Here is a 14,747-nt window from a genome sequence, read left to right as displayed (position 1 = left end):
ACACACACACTTTCTGGAACTATATTTCTTAAATGTAGATGATCTAACATTAAATGACTGATCATCAGGTTTTATGATATGCATAGCTCCGAAATAAAAAACAGTTGGAAAAGTCAATAATCTTAATATTAGGTATACAAAGTAAACAAAATATCCAAGAAAACTGGAGTAACAGGAGACCCCCCTCCCATGTTTATGTGGTTATTCCAATCATTTCTACCTTATAATAGCAGTTGAGCTTAGATTACATACTGAACACAGTGGAAGAAACAGCTTGCATAGCACCGTCCACTCGTTTAAAGTGGATTTTCTATTCATTTCCTTATTTTTTTTCACTAATAGATAATTACATGCTCATATATTTAGGGCAAGAGGTGGGGTACACCCTGGGCAGATCGCCAGTCTGTCACAGGACTGACACAGAGACACACAATCATTCACACATATGTCGGTTAGATTGGATATTCTTAATATGGTGGTCATCACAGATACATACGTTTGTAGCTGTGAGCACAAAAGTTCCTTCAGGTTTTTCTTTACGAGGGGCAGGAAACTGAAATGTAGGGAGTGGGGTAGCTTTTTTTAGTAGATGAATTTAGGGATCCCTCAAAGTCCCTCTATAGAGTCTGCCTGTCTGTCTATATAGATAGATCTCCTCGAATTCATGTGGGCATAAATAACTAATTCTATAAGTATGCTAAGGCTACTTTCAGGTCGTCACAGGAGGTTGTCACAGCAGATAGGCTCTGCCTTTTTGATTTGGCAGATTGTTTTAAGCTGATGCCCTTCCTTACGCAACCCCCAGGGGACTTTTGTCTCCCACCACTGGGAGGAATCTATCATTTGTTAGGTGAGTGTGTAAACCACTACACTGTGGAGCTACTCCTTTCAGTACACCAAACCAGCTCATGAGCGGTGAGAACTGGAAAAAAACCCCAAAAGAAATCACCCCACCTCTGAGAATTTATTAGCACAAGCACATACTGCCAATAAAAAGGCAGCAGCCTACACATCCTGAAAACAATGCATGCTGTATAAAGTCTATTAACACTACGCTTTTTCTCTACTTCTCAAGGACCACATGTGAAGGAAATGTAGAAAATTCAAAGAGCACCAAAAAATTTGAAGTTAACATTTGATGATTGTTGGATCACTGAGCTGAGGCCGGACACATATTTGCACAAACAACCATTTTGATTCCCACCTACACCAGCCTGTTGTGTTCTGACTGTCTGCTGCCGCTTATCTGCTGATCAGATGAATCAGTCATTAGCAGACAGGGAGCAGGGTCGGTGAAAAACAGCACCAGTCAAGCAATTAACCACGAACGCACAAACAGAGAGGAGGGAGGAACAACAGCTACCACTGTTCTTGTCCACGCGGAGCTAATTAAGCTGCAGCAACAATTCTGACAGCTAAATAAAGCAATTAGGACAGAGAGAGAAGCAACTTCACAGCAGATGTGACTTTTCGCCAGCGTGCATTTAATTATCCATGGCTGTTGAAGTGCTTTATTAGGAGGCATTCAGGAAAATATGCAGCACCTTCAGCCCTGTTCTGTACTTGTAAGTGAGGCAAATAATGAAGACTCACTCACATCCAGAACCTACCGGTCACAGCTGCTGTTAACAACTAGTTGCTGTATGAAGAGCTTGTTTTTGAAAAACCTGCCCAAAACATTTTCACTCATTATAAGCTGTAGAAACAGGCCTGTAGAGATAACAATGATGTCATTAGAGCCTGAACCATTGCCCTTTTGGCCAGTGGTGGTATGTGACACTGTAATAACTACAAAACAGCAGCCGATGTTGACAACCAGCATAAACCCATCAGGCACATTTCAGCGGCAGTCTTTAATGACAGCAGCCGCCTCCAGCAGGAGATGCCACAATCTTCCAAGGTCACAAATAACAACACCAAAAGCATCTACTGCCAACGTCCCACTGCAGCTATAGGTGTGGTGTTTGTGCCCCAACCTATCACAGCTGTTTTGCCAGCATGCACAGGGAGTACACAATCTTATACTAAAGATAAAATAACTATTTAAGTAGTCTTCAGGAGTAATTTTCCAGGCCTCTTGAAGGACTTTTTGGATGTTTGCTGCTTTCTGATCTCTTCTCTATGTCAAGATGATCCCACACTGCTTCAATAATGTTCAGGTACAGGCTCTGAGGAGGTCAATCCATGACTGATACTCTTCCGCTGCGTGTTTTTCTATCCAGGTACGGTTTTACTGCATTGGTAGTGTTTTCTGGGAGCACTGTCATTGTCAAAGATGGTGCTGGGAAGGGCACGCTCTACTCCATCCGCCAACCAACATCACCAGGCAGGCTCTCAGGTGGAACCCTCAAGGCGAAAGAGAGGCTGCCCAAGAAACACCTGGAGATGAGACCTCGAGGCAGAAGTAAAAAAGATGGAGCCAACTAGAAAGAATGGCTCAGGACAGAAATCTCTGGAGATCTATCTTTGGCTGCCCTTACCCTGGCAGGGGTGATAGACAGTAGTCGTAGTAGTCGTGCTGAAAAATGAAGCTGTTTCCAGACACCTTTCAGATTGCATTGCATGATCTGAAGGCATTTTTTTGCATTCATAATTCCATCAATTTTAACATGAGCTCCAACAATACTGGCTGAAATGCAGCCCCAAACCGTGACACAGCCTCCACCATGTTTTACAGATGGGTGTACCCAGGGGTAGGCAACTCCAGGCCTCAAATGCCGGTGTCCTGCAGGTTTCAGATGTGTGCTTGATTCAACACAGCAGGTTCAAATTGTTAAATTACCTCCTCAACATGTCTTGAAGTTCTCCAGAGGCCTGATAATGAAGTAATCATTTGATTCAGGTGTGTTGACCCAGGGTGAGATCTAAAACCTGCAGGACACTGGCACTCGAGGCCTGGAGTTGCCTACCCCTGGTATAGACATTCAGCGTTCCTCTCTCCGTACATCCAGTATTAATGATCTGAAGGAATTTGTCAAGATTTTTGCACAGAAATACACACCAAGATACAACTGTTTTAAACTAAGTGGGCAGGCCGTGAGGGGCCTTGTTAATTCAAACAATTTGCATCTTTTTTCTAGATGCTTCTGTACAAATGCATAAAGAATTCAGACATTTCCAACTTGGTCCAGTGGTTACCTTGCAAAATTTCCCGGGAAAATCGAACCACAACTCACATTTAAACTGGAGGTTTCTTCTTGTAAGAAGGGACTTTTTACTTCCCACTGTCACCAAGTGTTTGCTCACAGTCTGACTGTTGGGGTTTTTGTGCAGTCTTTACCTCACAATATTAAGCACCTTGAAGCGACTGTTGTTGTCATTTAGCACTACATAAATAAACTGAATTGAATTGGGAAAAATTAAATTTTTTCCCAATTTCAAGGGTCTCACAGAACGCATAAGAATAGAGTGATCAGATGAAATCAGCAAAACAAATATTGTACTTCTGACAGCGACATATGTGAAATTTTAAGTGTCAGCTCCTTCCTATAAGCTCTTTGGTCTTTGGTCAGCTGATAGCTGATGCTGTGGAGAAAATGACACTGACTGTGTCATGGCGATGATATCATGTTTTCACTGTGCCTGTGTGGATGCATGTTAAGCTAACTGGGAGTTTTAAATTGACTATAGGTGTGACTGCGAGCATGAATGACTGATTCGTCTCTTTGTTACCCCTCTTTGTAACGGACTGCCCTGAATCTCGCCCAATGACAGCTGACACAAGCTCCAGTCTAGGTTAAAAAAAGTAGATGGATGGATACTAATTTGCTAAATCATTAAAATGCTAACAAGCTGCATCATGGGAAATGTGAAAACAAGGTTTAGAGTATGTGAACCATAAAAGTCAGGAATACCTAAGTTTTACTGCATAAGCTTTGAAGTTTTTCCAACATTGCTAAACAACAGGTGTAATTTTGCACCCATCTGAAACCACACCCAAAAGTGATGTCAAAGTCCACAGGCATGCCTGAGAGAACACTCCCCCGTCATCACAGCAAAGTGGGAAATTAAACAGCTGCAGATGTGCAAGATCAATGTTTTCTGGGTGTTTTGAGGTACAAGGCAAAATATTCACAGAAATAGTCTCACCAAAGAAGTTTAAATACATATTACTTTTCAGAAATATTACTTTTTTCCCTGTAATATAACCTGCCCTTTGCAGAAAACCGCACAATCGCGCTTCCAAAAATGTCTTAATCATCAGCCAGGCTCCAGGTTTAGCAACATTATTTTTAAAGGCTTAAAAATCCACATGCTGCAACTTTAAGCGACCTGCCATCCTACACCATTTGTTAAATCTTCTTTGAGGTTTTTTCCTATCTCTTGTTTTAGAGAAGCTTTTAAGCGCTGGTGGGTACCGTCTCTTTGAAACAAATCTGTTCAGTTAAAGATATAGGACACATATTCTTAGCCCGCTGTCACTGTCTCTGCAGACTTTGATCAGGCTGAGGTGTGGATGTATCTGCAGCCTGAGACAGTGTTGCCTGAGCACAGACTACTGGCTACAATAAGCAAACTCCCTAGATATAAATAAATGTTCTCTTAGTGCCGTAGGTGTAGCAGCCCACACAGCCCTTCTCTGCTCTCTGTGCCCGCCTGCTATTTGCCATTTATTCACATCACAGCACTATTATGCCCTCCCATCTCTCACACAGAGATGTGGTACCTGTCTACGCAAGGCTAATCTCTGTTGGTGTGTAGCTGTGGCTATTAGCATCTTTTTATATATATATATATATGTGTGTGTGTAAATGCAGCTGTTTACCCACCATATAAACACAGCTATCTGTTGCAAACAACAACAACATAATCAAAAGAAGTTTTCCGCGTCAACTCTTGGAAACTAAATGAGTGCTCTGATTTGACCTCATTTATAAAGAACAGAGATCTATAATTATCTGAAGGAGGGTTGTGGAGGAGGAAGCAAGCTGGGAGGAAGGGACAGATTTCTCAGAAGGGAGGAATGACAAGCAGAAAACTACAAAGACCTCATTTCATTTTGAGCGTCCAGATGTGACTCTGATGCAGAGAAGGAAGTTTGATGCAAAGCCTAAATACATATAGGTTGGATAAGTAAGATGGGCAGATGATGTGATCTGTTAAAGTTAGCAGAGGATCTGCCCTTCTGACCTTTTGAAGGCAGATTATTAAAAACTCTGCAGTTTAAAATTAAAGTGTTGCAATCAAACTATGACCACAGTGATGAAAGAAATAGCAATTCCAGATAATTAATATAACATAAATTATTTAAACAGTGATTAAAAAAGACAAAAATGTTTATATGTACAGCACTTAACCCGAGTTAATATACTATACAAAGGGATATACACTCACCAGCCACTTTATTAGGTATGCCTGTTCAGCTGCTTATAAATATATACCCAATCAGCCAATCACATGGTAGGAACTCATTACATTTAGGCATGTAGAAATATAATGAATAAGGAACAAATTAGGACATTAGGAAGTAAACTTAGTCTTTGTCATCTTATAAAAACAAAGAGTCTATCTTGAACAATCACTCTAGCACCTCTGCGAGGCTGTTCCTGAGCAGAAATCGCGCTTTAATATCCTCCCACGCTCGAGGTGACGGCGCTAACGCACTAATTTAGCAGGTTCGTGGTAGCATATGTCCGCTATCCAGTTAGTGTGTTTGCCATCAAACTGACTGGATAGTCTGAACATAAAAAAGTGAGTGATGATTCAGAGCACAGAAAATAAATGTTGTAAAAGGATCAAAAACTTAATTTAACTTATAATTTCCACCAGGCAAAAAAAAAAACACAAAAAGGAAAAAGGCTGTTAGAAAAAAGGCCGTATTTAAAAATACTGCAGAATCCCCCAGAGCCTGCAAGCTTTGCATAAAGATGGCAAGGCTCAGAAATACATGAAGACTAATACTCACTGTTCTAGTCACACAGAAATGCTGTCGTGATACACTACGTGGTTCAGAAAAATGTCTGACACTTGTTCATTGATGATCTGGGTTTGCCGTGATTAACAAGGCTGGCCCTGTCAGGGGCCTCGGGGGTCTTATAAAGGTCATCTGCAATGTATGCAGTTCTTAACTGATTATTTCTTTCATGCAAAGAAAACTCTTTCTTTGGTGCCTTTCAGAGGACTGCATGATACTGAACCATCGCCCTGCTGCAGAAGACCACAGAGACACCAAAGACTCGGGTACTATGTTAAAGAGACTTGAAAGACCACCATCATTCCTTTTTAACCTGTGGAGAATCTGTGAAGCAATCACACTCAGAAAATCTAAAGGTCAGACAGTATACCCCGAGGCAGCTGATTGCTTAGAAGGCAACTGTCATCCTCAGCTGGATGGTGGTTGAAGTGATTTCAAAGAAGCTCATTTAGCGAGAAAAGCTTTCTCTAAACTGAAGAACATTCTGTCATAAAAAATATAACAACATCTGTTCATTACGATCACCTGGATCTCTCCAAATAATCAAACGCCATCTGCATTTTGCTTTGTCCCGCAGCTATTTTCATACTATAATATATTTATTGAGTATCGATCTTCTCCGGCAGACTGTTCTGGAGGAACAAACACATTTTGCAAGTGCTTAATCATTTGGAACAAGGTTTACACTAATAGAAGGAGGCAACTTGTTCCACTCTCGACTGTACCCACTTTGTACTTTGTGTTCACTTCATTGAAGACGCTGTACAAGGCTCCTGTGAGGAGCTTTTTTTTTTTTTTTCATGTACCGAGTACAGTGCAGCAGTAGCTCGGGAATAGTTAGAAACAAGCTCCAGCCTCTGATTCCTGCAGTCAGAATTAAATACCATCATTATCAGCACCACTAACAAAGCAAGATTTGTGCTCAGTGTGTAGTATGATGAGGCAGACTACTGCCTGCAACCACATTTGGATAATTGTTTTTAATGTCTGAATGGCTACAAATGAGAGATTTTTTGACTGATTTATACATTTAGCTGTTAAAAAATAATAAACAACATAATAAATATTTCCAACTGATTATTTACATAATCTCAGAGTCAAAATGATGGTCCAATTCAAGCACACAGACATTAACTGAACCACACCCTCTGCTCATACACGTGAGAAGAGAGTACACCTTAAAAGCAGAGACTTAGTGATCCTAAGAACCCCCAGTCACTTCATACACAGACACGAAAGCGTTGCATTGTTAACTGTGTTGTTAACCACAAACAGTTTTCATGAACCCAAGTGAGACTGCATTACATCAAACTATATGAATAAACTGCCAATGGTCCAAATGAGCTTTGTTATCCCCGAAGTAAGGGGAATAATGAATTTTAAATCTATCAAACATCAGCAGCAGCTGCAGCAGCAGCAGCCTGTCCTGTACTTTAAGGACTGCATTAAACATCCACTCAAGCTCTCACATTATTACACCTGCACAGCCACCAGCAGATGGGAGGTGATAAAAATCCACAACGTCCGGAAAAATACACAAAGAAGCCACATTTCACACAACACTGAAGAATATCAGCAATGAGAGGAGAATATACTCACCCCAGGCAGTTCATTGCTTTAGCTGTCAGCCATAGCTCAATAATCAGCTAAACGTCTGCACAAGTCTAAAAGCAGCAGTGAGCAGAATACTGGGCTCGTGCACTGCTCCTGAGCTGCTCCTCTGTGGGGAATAAAAGGTCTTCTGGGACCTCGGTGCGGCCAGGAGGCCGTCTTCACCAAGTGTCAAGAAAAAAATGGTCACCGCACAGAGAAAGCAGGGAAACAGTCTGAGCGGTATAATGAGAGGACAATCTATCAGTGCTAAACACAAACACCCCTTAAGAGAGAGGGAGAGTGAGGTAAGAGAGCTGGGAGACGGGCAAGGATGGAAGTCCACAGAGAGATGCTATTAATGCTGGTATTGGTCCTTGTAGCAGATAGGAGTGTCCCTCATTGCACAAATACCAACTCTCAGCTTTGGATTATTCATGCCTAATTGAAGGCACTAAAAATCTTGTTGCCTATCTCAGCAGTGACCTCATACAAATGGAAACCCTTCTTACGGTATATTAATATCACGAAAGAGAGTTGAAAGTGGTGTAGTAGTACTGGAGGAAGGAAGCCAGCGTAGTAACAGAATAAAAGCTTCAATTGGCTGGACTTGCGGATGGAGAGGAATCTGTGGACAGACTGTCTGGGGATTTATTTTGGCACACAGACAGCCCATAAATAAAGAGTTGTTCACGTTTGGTTACCTGGCACAATTCTGTCTGGTAGACAGCCACCTCCACGCATCTTCAAAAAAAAAAAAACCTGCTGGATGTAGCTCCAGATTTTATTTTAATTTTTTTTTTTTATTTGAAAGGGCTGCAGAGACAGAGAGAGCAGCATGGCTACCAGTAGTTCCACGAAGCGAGTACTCTACTAAATCTGTGAGTGGCTCATCATCACAGGCACCTCCATGCAGTGAATGCAGAACACTTTGCCAATCCTCATTTCCCCCCCTAAAACTCTAAGCTCCCAGTTATAGACCCGTCCTTGTCAGTTTAGTCTCTCAGTTTCTCTTTAAATGACAGTTTAAGCAACTTGGGAGGGTCACTGTGGATTTACCATGTGTTGCAGATAGAACCCACAAATCTCTCTAATCTGCAACCAAATGTGCAGGAAAATCCAGTTTACAGTCATTATGAATTCAATCCATGCAGATTATTTTAGTTTTCACTAGGACCAAAAACATGTGCAAATCTCTGTGATGCAACACAAAGAGATGGCCTAGTATGGTAACATACTTTAGAGAGCATTTGGCGTTTACAGCTCACTCACAAATTGCTTGCATCTTTTTACATCTTTTTGCATCTTCTCCAATAAAGACTCTAATCTACTTCCTACCTGTGCAATGTGAGCTCAAACCTCTGTCCCCTACCTGATGCTGGAGATGAGCTGTCGATGTTCGTCAGTGGTGAGTATGTCCGGCAGGACAGAAGCTAACCACTCAACTTTCTTCTCTGCGGCGTACTGCTTCAGCACAGCAAAGAGTCTCTCTTTCACTTCGGGATCATCACCTAAAATCTGGTCGACCTGTTAGAGATTTAAAAAGAGTTTTAGAGAGGAGGGTAGTCAGTAAAAGAGGAAATGCTATGACCTCACTGTTTTTAGCATAGTACCAAACAGAGGTATTTATTTTTGTGTATATTTTATGCTGTAATTTTCATTTCTCTTGTCATTATTTAACCAAAAAGCAGCGTATGAAAAACTAGTACACCCCATGATTCAGTAGCTTGTAGAACCACCTTTAGTAGCAGTAACTTGAAGTAATCATTTACTGTATGATTATCGTTGTGGCATTCATTCATGCACAGCTCTGTTAACTACAGCACTTTTCAGCCAAGATTTTTTAGAGTAAGGGAGATCATTGTTTTTTTTTTCATGACCCAGTTTGAGACAAGTTTTAGGTGCTGGACAGATGGCCTCACCTTTGACTCTAGAACACTTGTGCTATACAAAGTTCATGGTTGACTCAGTGATTGCAAAGTACGTAGGTCCTGTAGCTGCAAAACAGGCCCAAACCATCACCTGTGCATCACCGTGTTTTGCAGTTGGTATGTGGTGTTTGTACCAATATGTTGTGTTTGTGGCGCTGTACATTATGGCCAAACATCTCCACTTTGGTCTCTTCTGTCCAAAGCACATTTTTCCAGAAGTCTTATGGTTTGTTGCAGGAGTACTGACAGGGACAAGAAAGAAAGCCTTCAGCTTTCAGGCCGATCTTCTGTGGAACCAGCTCCAAGTTTGGATTCAGGAGACAGACACAGTCTCTGCTTTTAAGATTAGGTTTGAAACATAGTTAGACTTTGATCATAAACCCTCTCTTAGTTATACTGCAGTAAGCCTAGGCTACTGCAGGCTTCACTGAGTGTCTCTTCTTCACTCACCTTTTTCACTCACTCTGTGTTTATACACTTCTTTGCATTTAATTACTAGTTACCATGAAGTTCTGGCTCTTTTCCACAATGTGTCTTTAGTCTTGACTCCCTCCACTCACCCCCAACTGGTGCTGGGGGATTTTCCTGTTAAATTGAAGTTTTTCCTTCCCACTGTCGCCAAGTGCTTGCTTATGGGGGAATCAGATTGTTGGAGTTTTCTCTGTATTATTGTGGGATCTTTACCTTACAATGTAAAATTCTTAGGGCAACTGTTGTTGAGATTTGGTGCTATAAAAATAAAGTGAAATTGAATTTAAATACAACTTTGCAAACTTAAACCATGCAGCCATTGTTCTTTTTAGAGACAAGCCACATTTGTTTAGTCTGAAGTTTAAGATTTAACATGACAAGTGAACCCTGAAGAGTCTGAGATGTATCACATTCCTCTTACTTTGGGGTAAATTTACTGGGATGTCCAATCCTGGGAAGATTGGCAGCTGTCTTGAATGTTCTGTACTTTTGAATCTTTCTCGCTGTAGAATTATTTACTTCAAATCAAATGGCCTTATAACTCCTCACAGACTAATGGGTAGCAGCAATTTCTTCTGTTGAGCACCACATTTCACACAACTAGACCATTCGGGTGTGTTATAACAGACAAACTACCAAAACGTCTGGTGTTCACTCTTGCTGATGACTATTTACAATCATTATTCTTAGTGAAGCAGTTAGGGTGCTTAGTTTTTCACACACTGATTCTGGATTTTGGCTGTGTTTTTCCTAAAGTAATAACAACATGGTGCAATATTTTATGTGAATAATATTTTGTGACCTGACACATAAATCCTTCAAATTGAAAGAGGGCGTGTTTTCTTTTCCACATGACTGAAAACAGAACATTGCTGAATGTTAAGTGATTTTATAGAGTTACTGTCTGGCCTGTCATAAGAAAGTGGATAACTATAGACTTTCATTCATTCTGGTCTCAAAAACATGTCGGAATTCTATATTCTATTAAATTAAATATTAGTAAATTTTATAAGTAATCCCTTTTAACCCAAAGCTCATGTTCTGTGGAGCACCAGGCTTCTCTGATCTTTGACTGTATAAAGCACTCTGATGATACAAATGTCTTTATATGGTTATCTTCAGCAAGCACACAATATACAGACAGTACAGCTCAGAAGCACTGGGTGCTGCCCCTCATTTGGCTTCTGGAGGTTGGCCAATCATAAGAAAGACAGGTTTTAGTAAGGGAGGCCTTGAAAATAAAGGTGCTTGTTTCAGACACAGGACAAATTGAGGGACTGTAGGATAAATAAGGAATATATTTTAACCGTGAGTCATGCAAAATTATTCCAGTAGTGGCACAGAAAAAATAAACAGCAGCCATAATAGGTCCTTAAATTCTTATAAGGTTCTGCAAAATTCTGCTTGGTGCACAGAAATACTTATTTATTTATTTTTTGTCACATAAGCCCTGCCCTCTCTAAAACAGTTGCATGGGAACAAAAAAAGCAGCTTAGGCAGAGAATGTTGTCTTTAATTAGAAAATACCTTTTAACTCGAAACCTACCTTCCTGTTGAACTCCAGAGCCTTGTGTTTGCGGTCCAGTCTCGCCCCCTCTCCACCCATCTGACTGTCCTCTATGCTGATGCTCCGTTTGTGCCTTGACCCAAGGCACAGCACTCCCAGGCGGAGTGTCCTCCCCTGGGATGCCTTGATTAGTGCCGCAGCCATCTCGTGCTGCCTGACTGGGATACCGTTCACTTCCATGACATAATCCCCAGCCCTCAGGCCTGCACGGCCAGCTGGAGAACAAGGAGAGCAGTCCTCCACCAGTAGGGGGCAGTCTCCCACAATGGTAAACCCAAAACGACCATCTGGACCTGGCGTGATGTCCATCTGCACGAGACATTTGCCTCAGTGTTTGACCACAGAGCATATCCCCCAACAGCTATCCACAATAGTGCAGATCTACTGCTTACTATATTATGACATGCATTTCCACACCCATTAACCTACGCATGCAGTATAGTTCTAAAGGATTTGAGAGCTGCATGACCTGCTGTATGCGGGACACCACTCCAATGCTGGGAGGGATGTTCTTCTGAGTTTGGGCGATGGCGATGACAGCTTGAGGACCTAGCGTTGACACATTGTGGCCTTCGATCTCCAGGACCTGATCCCCCGCCTGCAACCCTGCCAGGTGGGCACTGCTGCCTTCCTCCACTGACAAGATGTAGCTAGGTCCAGCCCCACCAAGGTGGAAGCCAAAATCCTCAGGCCAGCCCTGGTTGGAAGTCGGCATGCTGAGGACTTTTAGAAACAGGGAGAAAAAGACAGTGAGGTTTGCTTCAATATGAAGTCTCGTGGTACTTAGAAATACTTACCCACTGTAGCCAGTGCATTCAAGTTCAGCGACATCGCAAGAAAACTCTATGATACAGTCTTTTCTTTTAAAGAGATTCAGTTTGTTCTCTGTCTCCTTCCCTGTCTTTAGCTGTACATCAAGTGTGGCTCTGTAACCCTCTATGCTGAACCATGACACACTCAGCAGTCCCTGACCTGGTTCGTAAACTCTTTCACAGCCAATCAAATTAAAGCATTGAAAGATTGTGACCTTAATTAGCTCAGGAGACAGAAGTTCCTCTTGCTATTTTTTGCACTCAGAGCACATGCATGTCTCTCCTGTCAAACAGTAATTGAATGGAAAAGCAATAACGTGACAGAGCACACCACTGGCTGCATGGATGAACAGGTAAGAGGTTGAATTCCAGGTTAAATAACAGGATTATTTCCAACCAAATGGGAAAATAGCAGGAAATATAAGGCTTTCAGATCCACCTCTAATGGAACAAGTACAAATTTCACAGCAATGAATTGCTATACACCCTGTAGCTCAGCTGTAGGCTAATGACGTGCTGCACAGCTTTCCAAAAGCCACAGCGCAGCAGAATTCACAGAGCTGACGAAGACGAAGGTTATACAGACTTACAGAAATCTTTGGCTGGATACCGAGAGCCCCGTTTGCTCTGGCGGAAAGAGTATCTGCCCTTTTTGTTTTGCAAAAATTTCTTCATCTTGAATGTCAGATACCCGGTGGCCTGCTAGGAGGCTATTATCCAGTCTTCTCAAGTATAGTGTTTTAAAAAAAAAAAAAAAAAAAAAAAAATCCCCACCACCCACAACCCAAAGTCAAAGAGAAAAGGTGACAAACTCAAAATACTGCCCCATTCCTCCTCCCTGAAACCACAGCAGTCTCCTCATGAGCAAAGGGCGAGTGTGCATGAAAAGAAAGTGCAGTCTCTTCCTGTGAGTATGTCAAGGAGTTGGTCCTGCATCTCATCCCTGATTCATCCTAGGGCCAGCCTGCTTGCACAGTGTTAATCAGAAAACTGGGACGCGTGCACCCGCGCACCTCCGTTCCTTAATAATTCTCTCTCCAAAAAGGGTATTGTGAGGCCTCATTTTTCTATAAATACACCCATGTGTCTTTTTTTCCTCCCCCTCCTCTCTTGGCAAGGTGGCTCTCCGTGGGACCGCTCCTGGCCCAGAATCACTCTGCGTCGGTGCGAGAAAGCCCGAGGAGCTCTAATTGGAGCGTCTGCATGCCTGTGATTCTCTGCATACTCTGAAATGGTCGGTCCATTGATAAGGAGCGGGGGCAATTTAAGACTTTAGCCTGTGGGATTAGTGGGATTATCAGCTGAATCTGCTCTCCTCCACCCCCCTTGTTATTAATACTGTAGGAACACATGCTCCCCTCCCATATTAGATATTTAGAGTGCCTCTAGTGAAGTTTATTTTAGCACTGTGCACACTTTTAGACGTGTATTTATGATGAAATAGGCTAAATGCTACTCTAGTTCAATTCAGTTCAATTGTATTTATATAGGGCCAGATCAGAGCAACAGTTGTCTCAAGCTGCTTTATATTGTTAGGTAAAGACCGTACAATAATACAAAGAAAACAGAGAAACCCCCAACAATCATATGACCCCCTATGAGCAACATTGGTGACAGTGGGACAAAAAAACTCCAACTTCCAGCAGAGCCAGGATCAGGCAGGGGTAGCCATTTGCTGTAACTGGTTGGGGTAGTTCCAAGCTAAAACTGAAAACTTAAAACTGAAAATTTATGGCGTCAATGTGCTGATTAAAAATCAGCCCGGTGGATTTATCAGCTGATATCAGCTATTTGCCCACATATCAATATCAACATCAAGAAGGAAAAACCCTTCAACCATGCTATGGGTGCTGATGTTGTGCTCTGCAACTTCCCTGTTGGCAACACACACGTTTGTAAGACTGCAAACACAACGACCAGCTGATACCAGCAGAGTCAGGCAGAGCATGAAGATCTTGTTGTGACAGTAAAACATGACTATTTTTTAAATTGCAATGCTTTATCTTCTTAGTAAGGACTAATGAATCAACACACATAACAATTGCTAATCCATTTATGCATGTTTGTCTGAAAGAAAAAAAATATCGGCCGATATATCAGATTTTTTAAATCACCAAATATCAGTATCTGTCTTAAAAATCCTATATCGATCAGGCTCTAAGCTGCACATGTAACTATCTGCTTATATCCTTGAACTGAAGCTCACATTAAGTTTTACTTTTACAGTATTACATGTATTTTTTTTAACTGACATGCATAACAGCTGGAGAGGAAGCTGAGGAAGTGCGCAGGTGGGCTTATTGGAGTGTAAACTGTCATTAGTGCCAAAGCGCACAATAAGGAACAAACAGTTCAGTGCAAACTGAATAATTAAACACAACTGACTGCATCTCCAAACACACTTTTCACTTCAATCAAACTCTCCTCATACACTTACAGTCTTAAAGACGATTGAGTCGTCT

The 14,747-nt window shown here is 41.7% G+C and overlaps 1 protein-coding gene across 5 annotated transcripts in view; it reads right to left on the bottom strand.

Annotated features, from left to right (window-relative positions):
- The window catches only part of grid2ipb (glutamate receptor, ionotropic, delta 2 (Grid2) interacting protein, b), a 39,344-nt gene extending 26,330 nt beyond the window's left edge, over positions 1-13,014 (bottom strand). For 3 of the 5 annotated variants that reach the window (XM_063481511.2, XM_063481512.2, XM_063481513.2), the window contains exons 1-4: positions 12,876-13,014; positions 11,943-12,196; positions 11,453-11,782; positions 8,877-9,031 (exon numbers count right to left, since the gene is read on the bottom strand). In XM_063481511.2, coding sequence (XP_063337581.1) covers positions 8,877-9,031; positions 11,453-11,782; positions 11,943-12,196; positions 12,876-12,960 — 824 coding nt within the window. In that variant the 5' untranslated portion in view covers positions 12,961-13,014. Of the gene's footprint in view, positions 1-7,513; positions 7,597-8,876; positions 9,032-11,452; positions 11,783-11,942; positions 12,197-12,270; positions 12,657-12,875 lie in introns of those variants that run through there. The other 2 variants (XM_063481514.2, XM_063481515.2) reach the window with 2 other exon arrangements.
- Positions 13,015-14,747: the final 1,733 nt, after the last annotated feature.

The sequence above is a fragment of the Pelmatolapia mariae genome, linkage group LG8, assembly GCF_036321145.2.
Source record: "Pelmatolapia mariae isolate MD_Pm_ZW linkage group LG8, Pm_UMD_F_2, whole genome shotgun sequence".
Taxonomy (NCBI): Eukaryota; Metazoa; Chordata; class Actinopteri; order Cichliformes; family Cichlidae; genus Pelmatolapia; species Pelmatolapia mariae.
This window is presented reverse-complemented; position numbering and strand designations above follow the sequence as displayed.